This window comes from Cygnus atratus, chromosome 15 (genome assembly GCF_013377495.2).
Source record: "Cygnus atratus isolate AKBS03 ecotype Queensland, Australia chromosome 15, CAtr_DNAZoo_HiC_assembly, whole genome shotgun sequence".
Lineage (NCBI taxonomy): Eukaryota > Metazoa > Chordata > Aves > Anseriformes > Anatidae > Cygnus > Cygnus atratus.
In genome coordinates, this window is record NC_066376.1 from 7503228 (window position 1) to 7523483 (window position 20256).

The window sequence follows — 20256 nt, forward strand, 5'->3', positions numbered from 1 at the left end:
AGGTAAACTGTAGTTGTGAAGGAATAAACACCTCCATGTGCTTGGATTAAAACATTTTAACAGCTCTTGAAAGCTGATAACAACCCCCTCCCACACCTGAGTCCAATTTCGAGGGTTCTGGTCTAAGTCCAGTTTTGTTGCATGCCCTGTGTCATTTTATTGCGGCAATAAAATGGGGAGAATGGAGGGAGAGGCAGCGACCTGGAGAAGGAGGTCCAATGAGCACGGGTGTTCATGCCACACGCACACAATATCCCAAGCTGGGCCTGAGCTTTAAATACCCAAGATTATCAAATTCCCATAAAGTCCTTCAAGATAGCGCTGGTATTATTTTATCGGAAAGGCATTCCAGGCAGCATACTTTGAATTAATCTCGCAATCTCCAGGTGATTTATGGTCCACAAAAAATAAGTTACTCCAGACTTTCCCCCACGCTGTCCCCATGAAGGCCTTGTGAGTCATTTCACAGAACTAGTATGATCGGGGCACTTTTTGTTTTATTGAAGTGTATTTGAAAGGAATAGAAAACTTTAGGGTGCAGTACGGAGCACGGCTGGTGCTCCGCACGCGTGTACAAATGTTTTCAGGGGGAAACATCTCTCTCCAGGCCTGAGGGGTCCCAAGGGAGGCCCCTCAGTTCTGCCTTGTGCAGGGCTGTTGTGTAAGGGGGAGAGGAGAGAGGAGAGCACCCCCTGCCTCACAGCCAGCCTCGGCCTCCCCTGTTTGACATGAGAAAACCAAATAATTCTTACAGAACCTTCAGGAACTCTCACAGAACTCTCACTCAGCTGCTGAGAGGAAGACTTTACCTCCGGCTTCCCTGGACGCCCAACGCGGAGCTGCCTCCCGAAAAAAGCCTCTCACGCCGCGCACCCACACCAGGGGTCTCCACGACCACCGAGCGCGGAGGCTCAGAAGAGGACGGAGGCCCCGCAGGGGCTGCGGGGCGGGGAGGGCGAGGAGGAGGAGGCTGAGGAAGGAGGCCTGAGCAGGCGGCACCCAGGTGGAAGCGGCAGGGCCCGCTGAGGCGAACACCGCCGCCCCGCCCGCCGAGCCAGTCCTGCCGCGTCAGGCGGCCCCGGCCCCGCAGTCCCCGCCCGGCGGCGGCGCTGCCCGGCTGGTTCCACAACTTTTTGACAGTTTCTCAGCGGCCGAGGAGGGGGGAAAACAGCTTGGGCTCCGGCTGCGCTGGGGCCGTGAGCGCTCTCCGGAGGAACGAAGCCCCCCTCTCCCCGCCGGCACCATGTCCCGGGACCCCGAGGAGGTGAACAGGCTGACGGAGAGCACCTACAAGGTGAGCGTGGGGGGGGGGGGGGGGGGGCTGCCCGCCTGTCGCCGCCGAGCCTGAGGAGACGACGGCCGACGGAGGCAGCCACGGCCCCTCTCGCGGAAAGGGAGTCGGCTCCTTGTTTTTTTTAATTTTTATTTTCATTTTATGAGTAAGCTCGCCCGTCCCAGCGTGCCAGAGCCCTGCTGCTCGGTGCTGGCTTCCACGGTGTGAATAACGCCAAGGGGCTTGGGCAACAGGTTTAGGGCAAGGCAGGCTTTAAGACTGTTTTTTTTTCCCCTCCTCAGCAGGCTCGGTTCTCCGAAAACCATCATTCCCCCGGTGTGCTTTAATGAGAACACGGTTCGGAGAGCTTGGGGTTTGTGGTTCTCTGCTTAAGCCATTCCTTGATAGGGGCCTGAGCCTGGAAGTGGCTTAACGGTGAATTAAGTTGCTTGCCAGAGTCCTAAACTGATAATCTGATTTATGGAGGGACACCCTAGGGTGATTCAAGGCATCTGCTGGAAAAGATAGTCCGATTAATGTTGGTAGACTTCTAAACTTTCTAGAAATGCCTACTTACTACCAGAATGAAAAGTGTTTTGTGTGCTGGCAGGAGGCACTCAAACTTTTTCTCTCAACAAACAGCCCCTCCAAAACACACGAAGGGAAAAAAAAAAAAAGGCAAAATGCCCTTAAAAATCCTGAGTAGCAATAGCAGTCATAGATCCATGATCTTTATTATGTGCAGTGTGTTGTAGTACAGAAATCATTCACATTTGCAAATGTATTTAATCATGCAAATGAACCTACAACTGCAATGCGTTTGCAGCTTCAAGCCCAAAGGAAGGCTTTCTGGAGATTGTTCTGTTTTGCTGTTTACTCAATTGTACTGGCATATTATCAAATGTTTTCATATTTCTGAAGATGTTGTTACAGTATAAAGGTCTCCGAAAACTTTTACAGGAGTATTTTACTGTTTTGTTGTTCTCTGACACACTTAAGTCAACTTCACTCCTTCAAGTAGTCCACCTATATTGGTGTCATGTCATATTTCTATTTAATTTCTCTTAGATACCAAATTCATGTAAAATTAGTGGAAAAATGAGATTACTTGGCAATAAAGGTTGTCCTCTAGGATCAGTGTAGGTCTTAAAGAGTCTGTTGCTTTTTGATATCAGTTACTTTCATGGCAAGGCCATAAGCAAACAAATTATTTTTTCTCAGAAAAACAGTCTGTAAATACAGGCTCGCAGATGAGAAGCCTGGGAAGTTCAGGGCTGTGCTGAAGAAGGAATGCCCTACCCTGTCTATTGGCTTCCAGAATGTAGCTAAAACAGGACAGAAGATCTCTTATTTGTGAGTTTTAACAGATATACTATGAAATAGGTTTTAAAGGAATGACAGACCTCTTAAACCTTCCCTGGTACTTAGTACTTGCTTCCTGGGAAAGCTTCCCCCCTTTTTTTTTCTTTGTTTTCTAAACTAATTCAAAGGGACACTTAAGATTGAAACAACCAGCAAAACCACAGTAATACAAAGTTAATGTTGACAGTGTGATGAAATGTCTTCTATGCGGATATTTTGAGAGGTCTGGTATGTTGCATCACATAGCTAGTACTCACAGGCCTGGAAACCCTCCTGCCCTGCCCTCATTAAAAATGGAAACTTTATCCAGATAAGGTATAAAGGCTGCTTCAGATAGACCCAGAATCCATTCTCTGTTTTAAAGTAGTTATTTCTATATCAAAGTTAAAATCTGGAAAATACTTCTTTACTTCTTAAGGGCAGAGAGAACTGGCCTCTGTATTCAGCATTTGCTGTGACTACAATTACACCTCCCTCATTTAAAGCACATGAACGCTTCTTTGTGCCATGCTTCCATCTGCCTGGTGAGCGTGCTCTCCGTTCAGCAGTGTCCCTGTAACTTCTCGCTGGGTGCTGTCCTAGCAGCACAGCGCTCAGAGCACCGGGCTGGTATCGACCAAGTCAGCAGCAGTATTTGTGTTTCTCTTACCAATAAGAAAGCTTGCTCTGGAGAAACCAGCTCGACGTAGCATAGGGATGGCATCTGTGTGCTGCGGGATCAAACGCAGGTTTTCAGTGTCTCAAAAAAAAAAATGTAACCTTTCTGTGACCTGGAAAAATAATAGAAAAAGAAGTTTAATGCCTTGCTAGTCTGTTTTCCTTTTTTTTTTTTTTCTTTCTTATAGTGCTAATCCACTGGATTTATTAAACACGTAGTAACCTGTGCTATAGAAAGCTTTGAAATATGCTTACAGAGGTCACCAAGTGGCTAAAAGTAATGCCCTTGTATTTTTTATCTTATTCATCCTTTTTGTTGGCAACGACATAGGGAAGCGAATACTTCAACATATTTTAGCTAACCGGACTGAATAAACAGCATAATCCACAAATATGTGCATGTGTACACATATGAAAATCAAGGTTGACATTTGCTCTTTATGTAATACCTGAAGAATTATTTTAGTGCATGATAGGAATGGCACGTGCGAAAGGAAGCCCGAGGGTGTGGGAGCCTGTGAGCAAGGAGGGCCACGGCCTCCCCTGTGCCGGGGCGCTCCTGTGATGCCTCCCAGCTCTCGCCACTGCTGCAGTGACACGTCATGCTTGCAGTGCGGGACATTTCGTGACCTCCACGCACAGACCGTGTCCGTCGGTAACCCGGGAAAGCCGGTGCTTCTTGGTGTGCCACTGCAGCTGATGCAGTTTCCTTTTATCGGCTGTATAAGGAGATCTGTCTGTCATCTGGCTATGACACGCAAAGCAGGGGAAAGGGGAAAAAGGTGGAAGAGCTGAGTTACGCACCCATGGTTCTGTCCATGGAGTCTGAGGGCTGCGCCGACATGTATTGCTCCTCTGGTTTGAGGCTTCTAGAACTCTTGATATTTCACAGGTGTTGATCATCTTGAATTTTAAAGATGAATTTCTCAGTATAAAAGCAAATTTTACCTAGAAATTTTCATTATCACCCTAAGTATATGATTAGACTTGAAAAAAATAAGTTTGTTCCATGGAGTGCTGTGTTACTCTGAACAGGGGCATGTAGAATTATTTTGGTAGGCTATATTGCTTTCTCCTTGAAATATTTCTGATAAACTCAGTTTAAAACCCTAACTTCCACATATCCACATTTTAAAAAGGCTTACGATTAGATTAGACTACCAGACTTACTGTCAGTAGTTAAAATTCACTTGTGGCATGCTGCAGGAAAGGTATTGTTTTGAATCACCAAAATATAAATCCTAATTTGGGGGAAGAGGGGCCTCTGGGAATCTGTGAGCGTATAAATTCTAGCTTAGTACAAGTTATCTATTTGACCTTACTTAATTATGTCTGCTTATATTCTGTCTTGGGTCACACATTCATAACCTGGAAAATTTTGTATTTAGAACACATTGATGGATGATGTATTAATGTTTCTCTTAAACATGAAACATCAAGCTAATAATTAATCATAAGAATTAGACTTTTTGATTAAACACTGTCATCCCGATTTTTTTTCTCCATTCTGTTAGACCAGTTTTAAAACAATATTAAGCTCATTTACAGCTGAGATGGCTTAACATGAGGACTTAATCCTGCCCTTATGAAAGCTTTATTCTGGATTTCAAAGGCTAAAGAAAGAGATGAGATGTCATAATGTACAAAATGGAACACTGGGATTGGCTTTCTATAGGGCTTTTTGAATCTCCTCAATGGGTTCTCAGACAACATGAAAGACTCAAAAAAAATTAATGTTGCTGTTTTTTTTTTAATTGACCTGTAACGTTATAAACAAAATTATTAGTGGCTATACAAAGGTTAGCTATGAATAGCTGTAGTGATGGTAATATGAGTAACATTAGACCTACTTTTCTGTGTTAGTTCTGTAATTTCGGATTTCGACCTAAATACATTGTTATCCACTCTTGCAAAAGTGCCTGCAGGATGTAAACTTGAAACTACAGGGAGTCTGTGCATTGTTTGGCTGTACCCATACCTGCTGAGCTATTGTTCTGCGAGGTGTGTCTTTAAGTAAGAAGCAAAGCTGCACATTTACAGGAAGGCACTTTTACAATGGCTTTCATTTGTTTTGAAGATTAACCTTGTTTATATGGCTATCAGGAACTGTGGAAGATATGATACCTGTACCCAAGTGGAAATACACCGCTTGTTCCTCCTCAGTCTTTTCTGCCAGGCTGGTTAACGCATTGGTTTCATGTGGTGAAGGCACATAGCAACCTTCATACCAGAGAATACATCTCCCTTCAGCTCTTTTTTTGGGAAGGTCACTTGTGCCAACTCTAACGTTCTGCATAAAAAGATGTTTCCAGTTGCCTCTCTTGAAAGTGTTTCCCTTCGTTTCCGTTCATCCTAAATACTAGAAAGCTGTAGGATCTAATCATGTGCCTCCTGTTCTCTTCTAGTTAATTATTCTGTTCACGAGAGGTAGTGTGTCACTAGAACATAGGGCACGAGATTGACAATTAGGAGGCCTGGGCTGGGTTCCTCACTGAACAACCAAATGATGTCTTGTGAACTACTTTATCTCAGCTGTTGCCTTACTTTGTCATGTCCTGCAGGATTGAGACAAAGGTTTTATTACAATGTCTGTGTACAGCACAGCAGATGTCAAATAACATTGGGAACGTGTTACTTCTGACAGCTTTAAGTTAGTGGGCCTCGTGGTCAGAAATTCCTCTGTTCTGCCGTCTCTGCTTTATTAGAAGTTCTCAGATCTGGCTTTAATGTATGACTAGTGCTACTGGTGGTTGGTCCCAGTCATTGTCGTGACCTTTTCCTCAGACTGCAAATACGGGAAGCTGTAAAATAGTAAGGCATCACCTGAAAATAAACAGCTATAAAATTGATTTCTGAGTGGCTTGTTTTTAACCCTGTAACTTCTGAAGTTAAATGAAATATTACAATCATTTTAAGTGATCTGAAATGTCTTGGCAATATCAAGTTTATATCTGATCCTGAAAAGGGAGTTGCCAGTGACAGTTTCGTTTTTTTGAAGAAGTGCTCTAGGTATTTCTTCCTGGAATGAAGCTGCTTTGAAGATGGCAACAGTCATTAACTGTATAAAGAGAGCTCTCAAAGCAAGAGCAGGTTTTTGTTTGCTCTGAGAATCTAGCCTCCAGTAGAAAAAACAATACGTATGCTTCTCTCTAATGCTGGAGAGAGGAAAAAATCATCTAAAAATTATTTCATTAGGTTGTCTTGTGGATCCAGCAGGGAGGAGGAAAAAAAAAAAGTTGGGTCTCTATCAAACACAAACCCTCAGTAAGAAAGACGAGCCTTGCACAGTACTGCGAAGATCAGCTAAGCATACCCTGTGTTAAACCGAGCAAATTCCAAAGAGAAATTTCCATTGCAAAGGTTTTCACTGTTTCTCATGCGTTCCTGTCTAGAAATTGGCGCAGACACTCCAGCTAACAATCAACCACTGTGGCAGCGCAAAGACTGAAAAACTTCCAGAGACTGCTTGGTCTAATGGAGAAAAGATCCCTTGGTTGTACGCCTTCCAGCTCCTGAAGGCACTGAGCTAGAAATTGTTTCTTCATCCTTCCCAGCAGCTTTACATATACATAGAGCAGATGTGATGTACCAGAGCTCTCCCTGGGAGTTCTCTTTCAGTGGACTTGTTTCCACAGTGTGATGTCTATCTGCTGTACCTGGACACCTGGTATGTCTCAACTCAGCTAGTGAAAACAGAGCTGAAAAACTGGGGAAAAAGAGCAGAAAATGGCTTCAGAGAGGGGAACTGCTGCGCATTTTCTTGCTGGATTTTGGTCACGTCCTCCTAAATGAAGACTGATGATGCAGGTGCAGTCACTGTTTTCTCAGTCTGAAGTCTGATTAGAAGGTGTCAAGAAAACTGGCATCTTAACCTGGACGCGCATTCAACAAAATGAATATTTCAAGAGTAATAATTATCACACTACTGTTATGATTTTTGGATAGGGGGCAGTAAGGTTTTTAACTCCTTGTTGTGCAGGGCAAGGTAAGCAGAGAGAGGATCAGTCTTGCAGAAAAAAAGTTTTCAATATGGGGTGGGGATTCAAGGTGGCATTGGGATTCTTACCTGCTATGCATGCATACGTTTTCCACATCATGTAGAGCTTTCTCTTCCCCCATATCCTTGGAATACAGGACTCTATCCTAAAGCAATTCTATAATTCATCTAGTCACATGATTCGTTAACTCCATATATGCCAACAGCTACCTTTCTTAGCGCAACGCTGGGAAGAAAAGTCAAAAAGGTGGTAACAGGAAGGAACACAAGCACCTAGTTGCATGGTGCCAGCTCCAGGAAGGGCAGCAGAGGCCCAGCAGCAAGGTTTCCAGCAGTCAAACAGCTGGGGTAGGAGGAGGAACATTTCCAGACACTGCAGCTTGAAAGTCCATCCCATTAAGTTGTTGGAATAGCCCTGGGCGTTGTTGGCCCAACCTGAAACACACGTTCCCACATGATTTCTGGATGTGGTTTGTGAATTAACACAGACCAAGGGCCTGGGGACAACAGGTAAGTTTGCTCGCAGTGATTGTGTTTGGACGGGTAAGAGTTTATTGGTACAGACAAGAAAACAATCCCCATTGCATTAAATTTGTACAAATAAAAGCAACAGGGCTGGGCACTGTTGTTGTGTCCATTTCTGATGTCATAGGTGCTGTAGCAGTATCAGAACCTAATAGCTTTATGTCTCTTGGTATCATGTTCGCTCAGAACTGTGATACCACTGTGTAATGACATCCCATCTGTCATTGTTAAAGAGTAACGATAAAATGATTGCTTGGACTGCAGATTTTTCAGTTCCATTACCTAGAAAATGAAAAGTCAGAGGCTTGGCAAGAGCTGAAAATCTGTAGGTTTAAAAGGAAATTCTTGCTACTGCATTTAACTGTGGCATGCTTGAAGGACGCAGTTGTACTGGCCCCGTAACAGAGAGGCTGACAGTTACCATTGTATCCCAGTACAGGAGACAGAGAGATGGGCCAGTAGGGAAGACCTTTTTAAGGAAAACATTTTGAAGATTAACAGAATAACAACACACGTCCTCAAAATCAGTCCTCTAACAGAGTTTGGGGAAGCAACAGGATAGATGCTAACTCGGTATTGAAGTCCTTTCTTATGGGATGTTGTCAGACCGTGCCATTGGACTGTTGCGTGTGAACCTATAATTTTATCCAGGTCCAGCAATATTATGTATGCGGGTCAAGTGTCTTTCATAGTGCCAGTAAAATATGTAATGCGATACATAAATACTGAAACCATGGTATGACCTTTATGTGGAAACACAGAATTGCAAGTCCTGCTGTGCGAACAGTATCCAGAGAGATGTGAGTTGTGCCATTAAAAAGAGTGCCATTTAAAATAGTAAGAATAACAGAGTGGTGTCTTCACCTATCTCATGATCTTAGAAGATTTTAGAGAGTGATGTCACCGTTGTAGTTTTATTAGGAAGGTTCTGGGAAAAGAAGGTCTAGAATCTTCAAAAATGGAAGATCCATATCTATGGAGTACAGGGCATTTATTAAATTTATATTTAAAAGAAAATATTCATTACCAAGTTGTTCCTGAGACTCAGCAGCTGTTTTTACATGAAATTGTATTTTGTATGGAAGACAGTAGAGATGAAGGATTGGAACTTTGTGGTTACTTGATCTTTAAATGACTGGGCACATATGGAAAATGCCATAATATTTGTTCAGATATAGTTATTGACAGACATGGAAGGATTTGTTGTTAAACTAGAGAGAACTATTTTCCTAAGTACTAAATACTAGCTGTAATGTAGAAAAGAGGATTTTTCAGTTTATTTTTCTGCTTGTTAAAAAAAAAAAGTCTTCCTCTAATCAGGTATCTCATCCACTTCTTGCTCAAATCTTACACCATTGTCAGAAAGTTATTGTTATTGTCTGACTTTAGAAAACAATTAGTAGAGAAATGGTTTCTCTCATGCTTCTTTCTCCATCACTTATTTATCATAAAAGCAAGGTCTGTGCAAACTTTGATCATATACTCAACATCCTTTTTTATTATAAACAGACAGATTCCTCTTCAGCCCTAGTTTAGCCTAATTTTTTTTCCTGTTTATTGATCTTAAATGCTCAGTTTCCTCACCCTTCCGTCTTTTGCTCTCCTCTTCCTCCTGAGTCTTCTAATTTTCACCCATCCACAGACTTTCCAGGTAACGTACTGTACATAAGAAATATAAAAATATTCATAAGTGACACTGAGATAAATACTTTCATCCATTGCTGAATTGCCTTGGCTATAACACAAATTTTATTTTGTTTGCTAGAATGTTATGGAACAGTTCAATCCGGGACTGCGGAATTTAATAAATCTGGGGAAGAATTATGAAAAAGCTGTTAATGGTAAGTCTTTTGGCTGTTAACTTTAGAAACAATGCTTAATTTTCATTTAATTCATTTTCATATTGGATGTGAGGATTGCGTAAAAGCTTAAATTCCAAATTGAACTTTATGCATTTATAAAACAAACTAAAAAGCACAAACACCTCAGCATATGTACCTCCTCTTCTTTTTTTTCCTTTAATTTGGGAGGGGAAACAGGACTTTGTCCAAGTTCAAACACTGCCCTGCAGAAGCTGCATCCCAAACACGCAGGCACTGAGCTACTGAAAAAAAATTTTAAAAATGTATGAATAACACACATTAGAATCATAATATAAATTGAAGAAACAAACAGTTATGCAAGTTAGATATTGGGGTTTTTCCTCCTGGAAATACCTTCCAAAGATACTTCATGATCTTAGATTTGTTCCTGCTCACCTGTACACATGTCACTGCCCGAGTAAGTATGCCTATGAACAGAACAACGTGAATGAGTAAGAGTTGCAGGAATGGATTCAATTTTTTCTTATCCATACTAAATCTGATGATGTCTTTCTAACGGAGTCAAAATCACAATCAGAAAATTTGAATCTAAGGGCACATTCTCTCAGACTTCATAATGTGTTTGTTTACTTCCATTATTGACTTCAGAGAAACTATTTATATAAGAATTGGTTTCCAAGACTGGGCTCTGGATTCCCAAAGCTTATATTGTAGGACCTGTTAGAGCTTGCTCTATTTCACTTATGCAGACCTGTTGAGCTGCTTGATACCATATTAAAGCAATGTAAAATGTCTCCAAATTTGCCTCATTAAAGTCTGTGACACATATTTCCCTGCATGTAATCTAGCACTCTGAGAAATGTGATACTGCAGAAGTTGTGCATAGCCAAATAGTCACTGAAATATCTCTTCATGCAAATTTTAGACCAGGCTTGAGACAAAGATAAAAAACAAAGCCTGCTGGAGATGAAAATAAGGAAATATTGACTTAGTTGCAGTACCTTACCTTACCTGATTCATTAGCAAATGCAGTTTATGGATTATAGCTAGTACCAGAAATAATATGTTTGGCTGAAAAAAATTTATAGCAGTTTTCGAGAGCTGCTTTTCTTTTTTTGTACTGTACTATTGATGCATTATATTGTGTCTTTTGTCTTTTTAAAATTCAATTTGTTATCAGTACTTCACAGTATAGCTGTGCCCAGCAACACTGGAGAGAGGCTGATAGACATTGTGTTTTACAAAATTTGCCTTTAAGACTGGTTGATAAAGCCTTTCTAGTATGAATGCTTAATTTCATGAGTAAATGTTTGCAACATTGCAACAACTGTTGAGAAATTGTTAGTCATCTTTGGGCTCTCATAAATTGTTAATCTTTCCTCCATAAATTCTGAGTGGTATAAATAGATCTTCAACAAGGAGTAAATATCCTGTTGCTAAACAGTCAAACATTTTGCAGCTTTCCAAACAAGTCAGAGTGCTCTAACAAAGAACATAAATCTTACAAAAACTTCTCTTGGATTTATAATGCGTCTTTGTGCATTTTCAGGCTAAAGGGTCAAACCTCCTTTTCTGCCCAAGTACAGTTTACTAGCTGTAGTACTAATGAAGATACTATACAGATGGAGTTCTTGATTTAGCTTGATAAACACAGGTAAAAAAATCACATATTTTCTTCCTTTCTTAGTGACTACACTAGGAGATAAGACTGACTTGGGGCTATCTGAGAAAACATTAGATAGGCAGAGTTGAAATGACACAAGCTTTTCATGAACGTGTGGCAGACTGCTCCATCAGTAGCACCAACATAGTTGGTGGTGCTACTTTTTTTTTTTTGCTAAACTTTTGTTTTGTTTTTTTTTCCAACAGCTTTATCTGTACCAGGGAGTTTTGCTATGTCCTGAACAAGGGCTGGTACTAAACCTATCCACTGGATGCTGATTGCTCCTGGGTATATATGAAAGTTGGAATTAAAGGCTGCAGCTTCGCTGATATAGTTTGGTGTCCTGCCTTTCTGTCACCTGGTTTCACAAATTAGGAGGTAGCACAGGGACTTGAGTAACTTTTTTCCAGCAGCAGGATTTCCTTTTTGCTGTACGACCCTCTCTTACTTTGTGTCCTGGATTCCAAAATTTCGTAGGATCATAGATTAATGAAAATAGAAAATCTTTCCATGTTTTTAACTCTTTTTTTTTTCTTCCCTATAAGCTATGGTAGTGGCTGGAAGAGCATATTATGATAGTCTTGCAAAGATTGGTGATATATCAGCTGATTCTCCTGTTTCTAAAGAATTAGGTAAGTGATTTTTTTTTTTTAATATTTTATAATCTAAACTTCTTTTTTGTTTTCCTACTGACACTTCACAGAACTAATGTGACGTACTAAAGTATTGGAAAAAGAGCATTTTACTCTTTAATAATGCATAGATGGAAGGAATTAGATCGCTTTAAAATGTATTTTTTTCTCAGGAAACTTATGCTATTTTGATCAAAAATGTCAGTAAACGTTCTCAGATATTCTAGTTGAGCTTTTGAATGAGGAACTGTAGAGTAAAAGATATCATTTAGTCTATCAGTAGCCATTTATATTAATGTAAAATTAATCCAAATTCTGTACTTTACCAAAAGTAATTTCTGAATTTTTGAAAGACTGTCATCAGCACTGCATTTTGTATTCCTTTGGCTAGCATTGAAACGATATCACTCAATCTACAAAAGTGAAGTTTTCATCAAAGTACTTGCAATATTTCTGACAAAAATATAACATCATTACAAAAAAAAAAAGAAATTGAGCTATACTGTAAAGAGGAAACTGTTTAAAGGCTTGATCTGCTTATTGACTAAAATAACTGGATAAAGTGTCTTTCGATTATGGGCAATCTTTTGATTACGGGCAATGTAGGACTCTTTCATTGGTATAATGTGCATCTGCTTCTGTAACTCTTAACTTAGAATAGTATACAAATTCAGGTGATTATAAGGAATGGTTTTAGTAATTTTTTCTTAGTGATTCTGTTGAAGGTGATTTGAGGGAAAGACTCTCCTTGAATGGTGACCACAGGTTTCTATGTGCCTGCATGTATTTTTGATTTGTTCTGAAACCTCTTCTGTGTGTTAACATTCTGTGTTCAAAGTTGGGAGCGGCAGAACAGCAAACAGTACAAAGCAAACAGTCCTAGGGTAGTTACTTTCTGTATTTGCTTTGCATGTTGTTTAAAGGAAACAGAGTTGCTAGTTTAAAACCATAGAACAAAAGTATGAGAAAGTTAGAAGTATCAACCATTCAGTCTTATAAAAATGTCAACAAAAGCATAGTTATGATTTTTGTAATCAAGCAGTTGGTCAAATACATAGAAGTAATATATTTGTTGAACTTTGTATTGACTGTGGGATATTATCTGCATGTTTGAAAATATCATTGGGTAGTCTCAAGCTGAATTCTGTTTCTTCCCTACTACAGGGGCATTACAGAATTGTGCTTGAAAATAGATTTTTGGTTTAATTATGAATTCTTCCATGCAGTTATAAACATTTTTCTAGACACATTGAGAAAGTATTGCCTTCTTCAGGCTCAGGTGTCTAGCACTGTATTCTGTTCATCTTCTACTTAAACTGATACTGCAATAAAAATCTTCCTAAGGAAGACAGCAACTCTGGATTTCTTCCAGCAAACTCTCTGATAGAATACTTCAATTAGTGAACATTGAAAAAGCCAGGATAATGTGGTTACACATCTGTGACAGATTAGTTACATTTTCTTAACTTTTTTAATAGTTCTGAAGCTAGAATATGATACTGAACTATTTAGCAAAGAAATGGATACACCCCAGACAGCTGTAAAAGCGTCTTTCCTTAAAACAAAACAAAAAACCATGCTGGACAGCTTTTACCTTTTTGTATTTTAGAAATACTAAGAGAGAGGCTACGCAGTATTGGATGTGTAAAGACTAGATCACACTTTGCTGTGATTCGTTCCTTTGAGGACCCTATTAACCCTACCAGAGTTACCATAGGCTCAACCCACTGCAGAAGTGTCTCCTGTCAGTTCCTTTAGATTTGCCAAAATGCGTGTTATCGACCACCAACAGCTCTATCATACATAATGCTTCAGGCATCCTTGCCAGAACAGAGTTCAGCAGTCATCAGTTTGGTTTTGTGACCTACCTGTGACCTGCCTTACAGGACCGTATTCTCTTGAGAATGAAGTGAGCTGACACTGGTTTTGTTTACAAGAGCAGCAATCTACAGGTGACTGGCAAAGAAGCAGAGAGTAGCAACTTCCATAATTTTGTGTGTGCATGTTATCTGTATTCACATCTGATGCTCTGATATTTCTGTAACTTCTTACCTTGCCCTGGTTTTAAACTACACTACGCCTCTTCCTATATCCTGTATTAATTGAAATCAATAGTAGCATTCCCACAGATGTCAGTAGGGGGATCATGATATTTTGAGTATGTAAAACATCATCCTGGCTGCTCACAATGAATTAGATAAACCAGCAATGACAAGAGCTGTTTTGGAATGCTTTAATATTTGAGCATGAGTTGAGCTCCTGTGGTCTGGATTTCCAGTGTTAAGGGCTTTGGACAGACAGCAAATTTAAATGTTTTAATTTGAGTAATAAAAATTGAAACATCCGAAGTAAGTATTGAAACTAATACAATCAGTCTGTCTGAAAACAAACAAACAAAAAAAACCCATGACTTATCTATTTAATCAAAATCAGGTCAATTGGTGTATGGATGGCAAGGCTTTACAGAAATTACTTTTTTTCAGAAATCCATGCTGATGGTTTTTTACCTTACTTTGTCAACTACAGCAGAAATGAAGGGAAAGCAGATCATCAAATTATTTTTGACTCAACTTAAGCGTAGATGCTTCCAGCATTGACTTTGTGTTTACAGCAGAAAAGTACCACCCACTAGGTACTTTTTGGCTGTAAAATGAGATATTAGAACAAGATTCCTCCCTTTTGCATAGCAGCCTGTGTTTTTTGTGGATACACTTCATATTAACATCAGCCTTATGAAGTCTGAACTGGGCAACAAGGCAGGAATCAATGTTTCAGCTCTTTCCTGTAGCAATGTCACCTTCAGTAGTGTCAGATGAAAAATAATGTATTATTCTTAACTCAGTCGTGTTGCATTAAACTTCTTTCACTTAATTACAAAAGACTCCAAGGCTTAGACGGCTAAAATACAATATTCTTTCTAATTTATGGATAATGTTTACTGGAAGATCATACTGAGTCATTTTACAGTTCAAACCCAAACCTGCTGGGTGACCTAGAGTATATTTACTGCCAAGTGTGATGTAAAGATTTGTATCAAAAACACACTCAGTCAATCTTTCCTTCTCATAAGGAAACACAGAACACATTCTCCCTGTGATGAGACAGTAAAATAGAGAGCGCTTTCTTCCCTCTTCTGCTCCCATCTCATTCTATGGAAATGACAATGAAATGGAAATCCGGATATTCCAGATGATTTAGAGCTTGTGTACTAAGTATCTATATCTTTCAAGTCTAGATAAAGCTCTGAAATATTTTAATACAAAATAATTTAATATGAGTAAGTTGAGGAAGTAAATGAATATACTGCATTCCTATTACAATCCTTAAAAATAAGGGATAAGTTTATTTAGGTCAATTTCCTTTCTAATTTTGGATTTTCCTAAATTTCTAAGCTTGTAGTCCCTCAGAATTAGCTACAAGAACTATACACATGCAGGTTATATTCCTAAATTCAAGTTATTTTCCAATATGGAATTTCCATGTCTTTCTTTTCTAGAAACCTTTTCTAAATCACACCAAGAATTAAACATAGGAAACAAGAAACCACTCGTTTAAAAATGTAGTTTCATACTATTTAAATTACAGCATATCACATCAACACAATAAAATTTCAAGTTTCAATAATGCACTAAAATTTACATGTATACATTAGCACTGTATCAATATTAAAGATACTAACTTTCATGATGGTAATCTTTTGTTGTCATACCCAAAATACAGGTTTATGAGGTTTTATCTAATGGATTTTTTAGTACTTATAATTTTAATAAGCTCTCTCTTCTAATAACGTAGGCTGTCTTTTTAGCCTTTACTTTCTCTAGGAATCAGGAAGTTTTCCTGCACATTCATTGAATACTTCTCATGTTTTCCCAACTATTCCCTTGTAGGTACAATAAATGGCAGGTGCTAAATGCGTTTATAATACTGTGGGTGTGAAGTCCCAATTTGGTTGTTGTGTGGCAACTGTATCTATAACAGTCACCCACAGTTATATTACAGATCTGTACATAGAGCTTATTGCTCAAGAACTAATAAGTGTGAACTGTTCACTGCTGCTCATGCAACAGATAGCCAAACCATAAGAAAAACACTATATTGTATGGTCTTGACCTGTGGAACTGAATTGCAGAAATCTGTGGCAAACCTAACCTAAACTGTTAGTTTATTTAAAGATTAGTCTGTGTCATAAGCTTACTGTTTTCACAATTTCATTCTATTAAAACTCATCTGGAAACAGGTACGCAAAGCTATTGCTCATCTACAATCTGAAACTTAAGAATTTGTTAAAAATAGGGGGTTTGTTTGTTTTTTAGGAGAAATTTTCAGGTTAAGAACCACTGCCCATAATTTACAGAACCAAATATTGGGCAAAAAGATTGCTCTGTGCTGTGCCAGTCACAAGGCTGAGGAAGGGAGCCCCTCACGGCGCAAACAGTAAGCAGAATGCCTGACCAAGGAGAGCCCTGAACTTGATGTTCTGCTTGGGCACAAAAGGCATTGAGTGTCCTTCTAAAAGGGCTAAAAGACAACACTTGAACATGTCCACATAATGTAATTTTAAAGGTCTCCAAAATTTTGTCATGCTTTAAGTACAAAACATCCACTGAAGTGATATAGTAATATAGTAATTACACATAATAATACTATGACGTAGATAACTCAGGGCAGGAGTTCTCTATATAAACATTCCCCCCACCCTTTTTTTTTTTTTTTTTTTTTTGAGAGAGAGTCCTTATTCTTCTGTGAGCCAAATGCCTATAGTTACTGGGGTAACTGTGGATCAGTTTGAGAGTCATCGTTGATAACCGTAGGTTAGCTGAGAAAATAAGCTAATGAGTGGTGAATATGCCTACAATTCGTCCAATAGTGAGCATTTCTTATCCATTTGAATGGAATAAAATTCAACAGGATCATAGAAGACAGTTACCAGAAGAATTCAAGTTTTTCAAAGCAAACTAACAGTAATTTGATAATAATAATACAAATCTAATATTAATGTAATTAAGTGAAGTTAAATCTGTAGAGAGCACTGTCTAATTTTACTTTATTTTGTAAGTGATAACTCCTTCATTTTACATATTTAGCTAAGAGAAACCCAGTGAACTTTTCTCCCCTTCCTTATTTCAATTTGTAGAGAATTTTGATGTAAGAATCTGTGAGCTTAGTGGCCAATTAATAAAGAAAAAAAAATGGAATTGAATGGCAAAATTTTTATTTTACTAAAAAAATACGTATCTTCTGGCTGAAAAATTTCTAATCAGACTGTAACGTAAGGTAATACCATCTTTCTAAAGCACTATCTTGCAAGTAATTGTCATTCAAAACTCTTTTTCCTTCCTTATTAATAAGCAACATGGCCATTTGAGCCTGTACTGTCTCTTGCTACTTCTGCAATACAGCACTTAAGCATTGCTCTTGGTATTGAGAAAGCCAAGCAGAAAAACAGAAAATTTAATCATTTAGGATAAATGTAGCTAGTTACACTTAAATTTAAAAACAAAACTAAAAAGGGAGGCAGAGGGAGCAGTGGAGGGAAGAGTTGTTGGCTTGCTTTAGCATAAAAACTGACCTGTTCAGCTGGACTCCTGTCTCAGTTGTCTTCGAAAGATGACACCTAGCACGCTCTCCTTCATTGGCTCGTGTAATCTAAAGAAAAGATCTGTCATCTTGTCCCGTCTTACTTACTGCATCAGTGTCGTCTCCTCTATAGTATAAATGTTCTACTTTTAGAATAGATTCTGTTGGATAGAAAGGCAAGTGAAGTGTGCCAGCAACTAGAGAACCTCTTTAGCACCTCATCTTGTGGAAACTTCTGGGAAATTAGCTTAGAGGTTGCAGCTGAAGCAGTTAGTATGTCAGGCCAGTTTTTCCTATGGAGCATTAATAAAACACTCTTCTTCTATATTTATAATGAAATGGAATTGGAAGAAGCGACTGAATTCTTTTATTATAAAAAGAAAGTATCTTGAATATGAAACACAAAATAGTTTTCTGTTTCTCAGGAGTGAGGTTTTGTATCTTCTAATTTTGTGGTAACATTCAGTCTCAATGCTACATAGACATCCAATTTGCCATAAGTAAGCTAGGAGGAGATGAACCAGCCTTTCTAGGTATATTTCTACTGATGGAAACAGTAGCTGAGTTAGTGGAAACTTCCTGCTAGTCATAGTTCTACTTTTCCAGGTCATTTATAAAGTTAAAGCAAGCCAAACATTCTGATTGACAATTTTTTTCCTCTAGGATTGGTACTGTGGCTTTTGGTGCTCAGTATTCTGCATGTAAACTTTTGATGAGTCTGGTGGAGGAAAGCAAAACAAAGAAATAGAAAACCTTCAGTCTTAAATTCTTAAACACGAACAACTCCATATCACGTAGTAAGCTGCCTGCCCACCTATTGCAGAGCTTTTGGAAGCTGTATGTGTTCGCTGATTTATAAATTGAATCAACTATTCAGATACTCACAAACATGCCCTGCCAATGGCCTGGTAAAAACTCCTGCAAGTCAAGGTGTTCATGAACAGTGGAGAACTGGTACGGTACCATTAATAAATCAAAAAAGAAAAAAAAGGCAAGAGAAACCTGTTATCCTGTTGCTATCCAGAACCATAATTAACAAACAAAACATCACAAAGCAATAAATAATCAGTGAGGAGTCTCTTTTCCGAAGGTCTACAATCCTTTCTGATAAAATATGATCCTGCCAAGAGGAGTGAACAAGAGGTGTGTATGTTAGTACACGTAGAGAATGTAAATGCTTAAAAACAGATATTGTGGCTTGTTCTTGTACGATTAGAAAAACAGAAGTTTGTTCTATATATAATCACATCATTCTATTTGTAAGTTACAACAACTTCCAGCTAAGGTGCAAATTTTCTGGTTCTGGAAATGGCTGAGGAGAGGAGCAGAATATGGAAACACAAAAATTTCTTTGAACAATTGCAGGGTGCTGGTTGCAGAATAATACTAGCCCCAGAGAAGAAAAGACAACGGACACTGATATGACTTAAATGATATTTTTCAGATTGAATTCTAGATGGTCTCAAGGTAATCATTCAAATTTCTCAGATAATTTCAGTGTTTTTGTATTTTTCCCTATAGCAACCTGTAAACTGAAGCTGATTCTGGTATTTGATTTATATTCAAAATAAAAGTGGGTGTGCACTTACTTGATATCATCATGCAGTGCTTCAGAGGCCTAAGAAAATAGGGAAAATACCTCGAAGGGCATTCTTAAAGATATCTGACTGTACTGGAACAGTTAGATTTTACATGAGCGTCACTGGTAGCACAGACATCTTTCATCTTGCAGTGAATTGCACCTGGGTGTACATGCAACATTTACTTGATTGTGGCTTGTTTTTACGTAGAAAAGAGTAGTTCCAAGGTGAGAGAATGTGTGTTCTGTGCACAGTAGGTGCATGTTCCCTGGCAGCACTCCTAACTTACCCAAACACGGTACAATCGCAAGATACTGGGGCTGGTGCAGGCAGGAGGCTGTTCTCTCAGCTGATGCTAAGCAATCAGTTTTTCTTCACTGTCTCCACCCCCAGGTATGTCTGTTGGCAGGCAAAATAAAAATAAAAAGCCTGAGAGCCTGTGTAGAGGATTCTTTCTGTCTACTCCAGTGAGAGAAATGGATGGAAAATGGAAAGTAAATGTCATCATTGCAAGGAAAATTGCATCATGCATGTAACTAGCTTGTAAATCCTTTAATCTACCTGTATTTTCTCTGTACAGTCAGCTTTTACTAATTATTTCTGAACAACAACAAAAAAATCCACAAGCAGTGGTAGATGTCATTAACATTCCTAAGGAAAAAAATAATAATATCTGCCTTGAAATTCCAAGAAAGAGACTTTTATCAAAACTGTAAGCTGCATTTGGGTTTGGATTTTCTTTTTATTTTTTTTTTGAAACTGGCAGTTTCAAATTGTTGTGATTAAAAAATGCAGTGATTCCTTGCACTTTATTGAAATTCATGTAGCGTTTACAATGACAATTTAAGTATTTATCCTTTTTGTTAGTACTGGAAACCCATAAAGAGCCTCTGTTTTTGCTGGTTAGTATAATTTTCTTGTTCCAGTCCTGCTGAAAAACAGAGATTAGCTCTGTTGTATGATCTTCCCTAACTAATCTGCCTAAAAACAGCAGGGCGACATACAGGCAAGTTCAGGCCTGTGGCTGCACTCTAACTTATTTTCTTTGCACCTGACGTGCATGAGGATTAGAAGCTACTTGTTTAACACCATTGCAGAGCTCAAGTATAAAAACCTTGTGTATAAGGTTTTCAAGGCCCTATGAAAGATCAGTCAGTGTAGCACATA

General features: G+C 38.9%; 1 protein-coding gene across 2 annotated transcripts in view; it reads left to right on the top strand.

The window, feature by feature from the left end:
* The first annotated feature begins 969 nt into the window (after nt 1-969).
* Nucleotides 970-20256, top strand: part of BAIAP2L1 (BAR/IMD domain containing adaptor protein 2 like 1) — a 39913-nt gene continuing 20626 nt past the window's right edge. Inside the window, exons 1-3 of one of the 2 annotated variants that reach the window (XM_035548884.2) lie at nt 970-1294; nt 9580-9655; nt 11846-11932. In XM_035548884.2, the coding sequence (XP_035404777.1) occupies nt 1244-1294; nt 9580-9655; nt 11846-11932 (214 nt within the window). In that variant the 5' untranslated portion in view covers nt 970-1243. Of the gene's footprint in view, nt 1295-9579; nt 9656-11239; nt 11292-11845; nt 11933-20256 lie in introns of those variants that run through there. The other variant, XM_035548885.2, reaches the window with a different exon arrangement.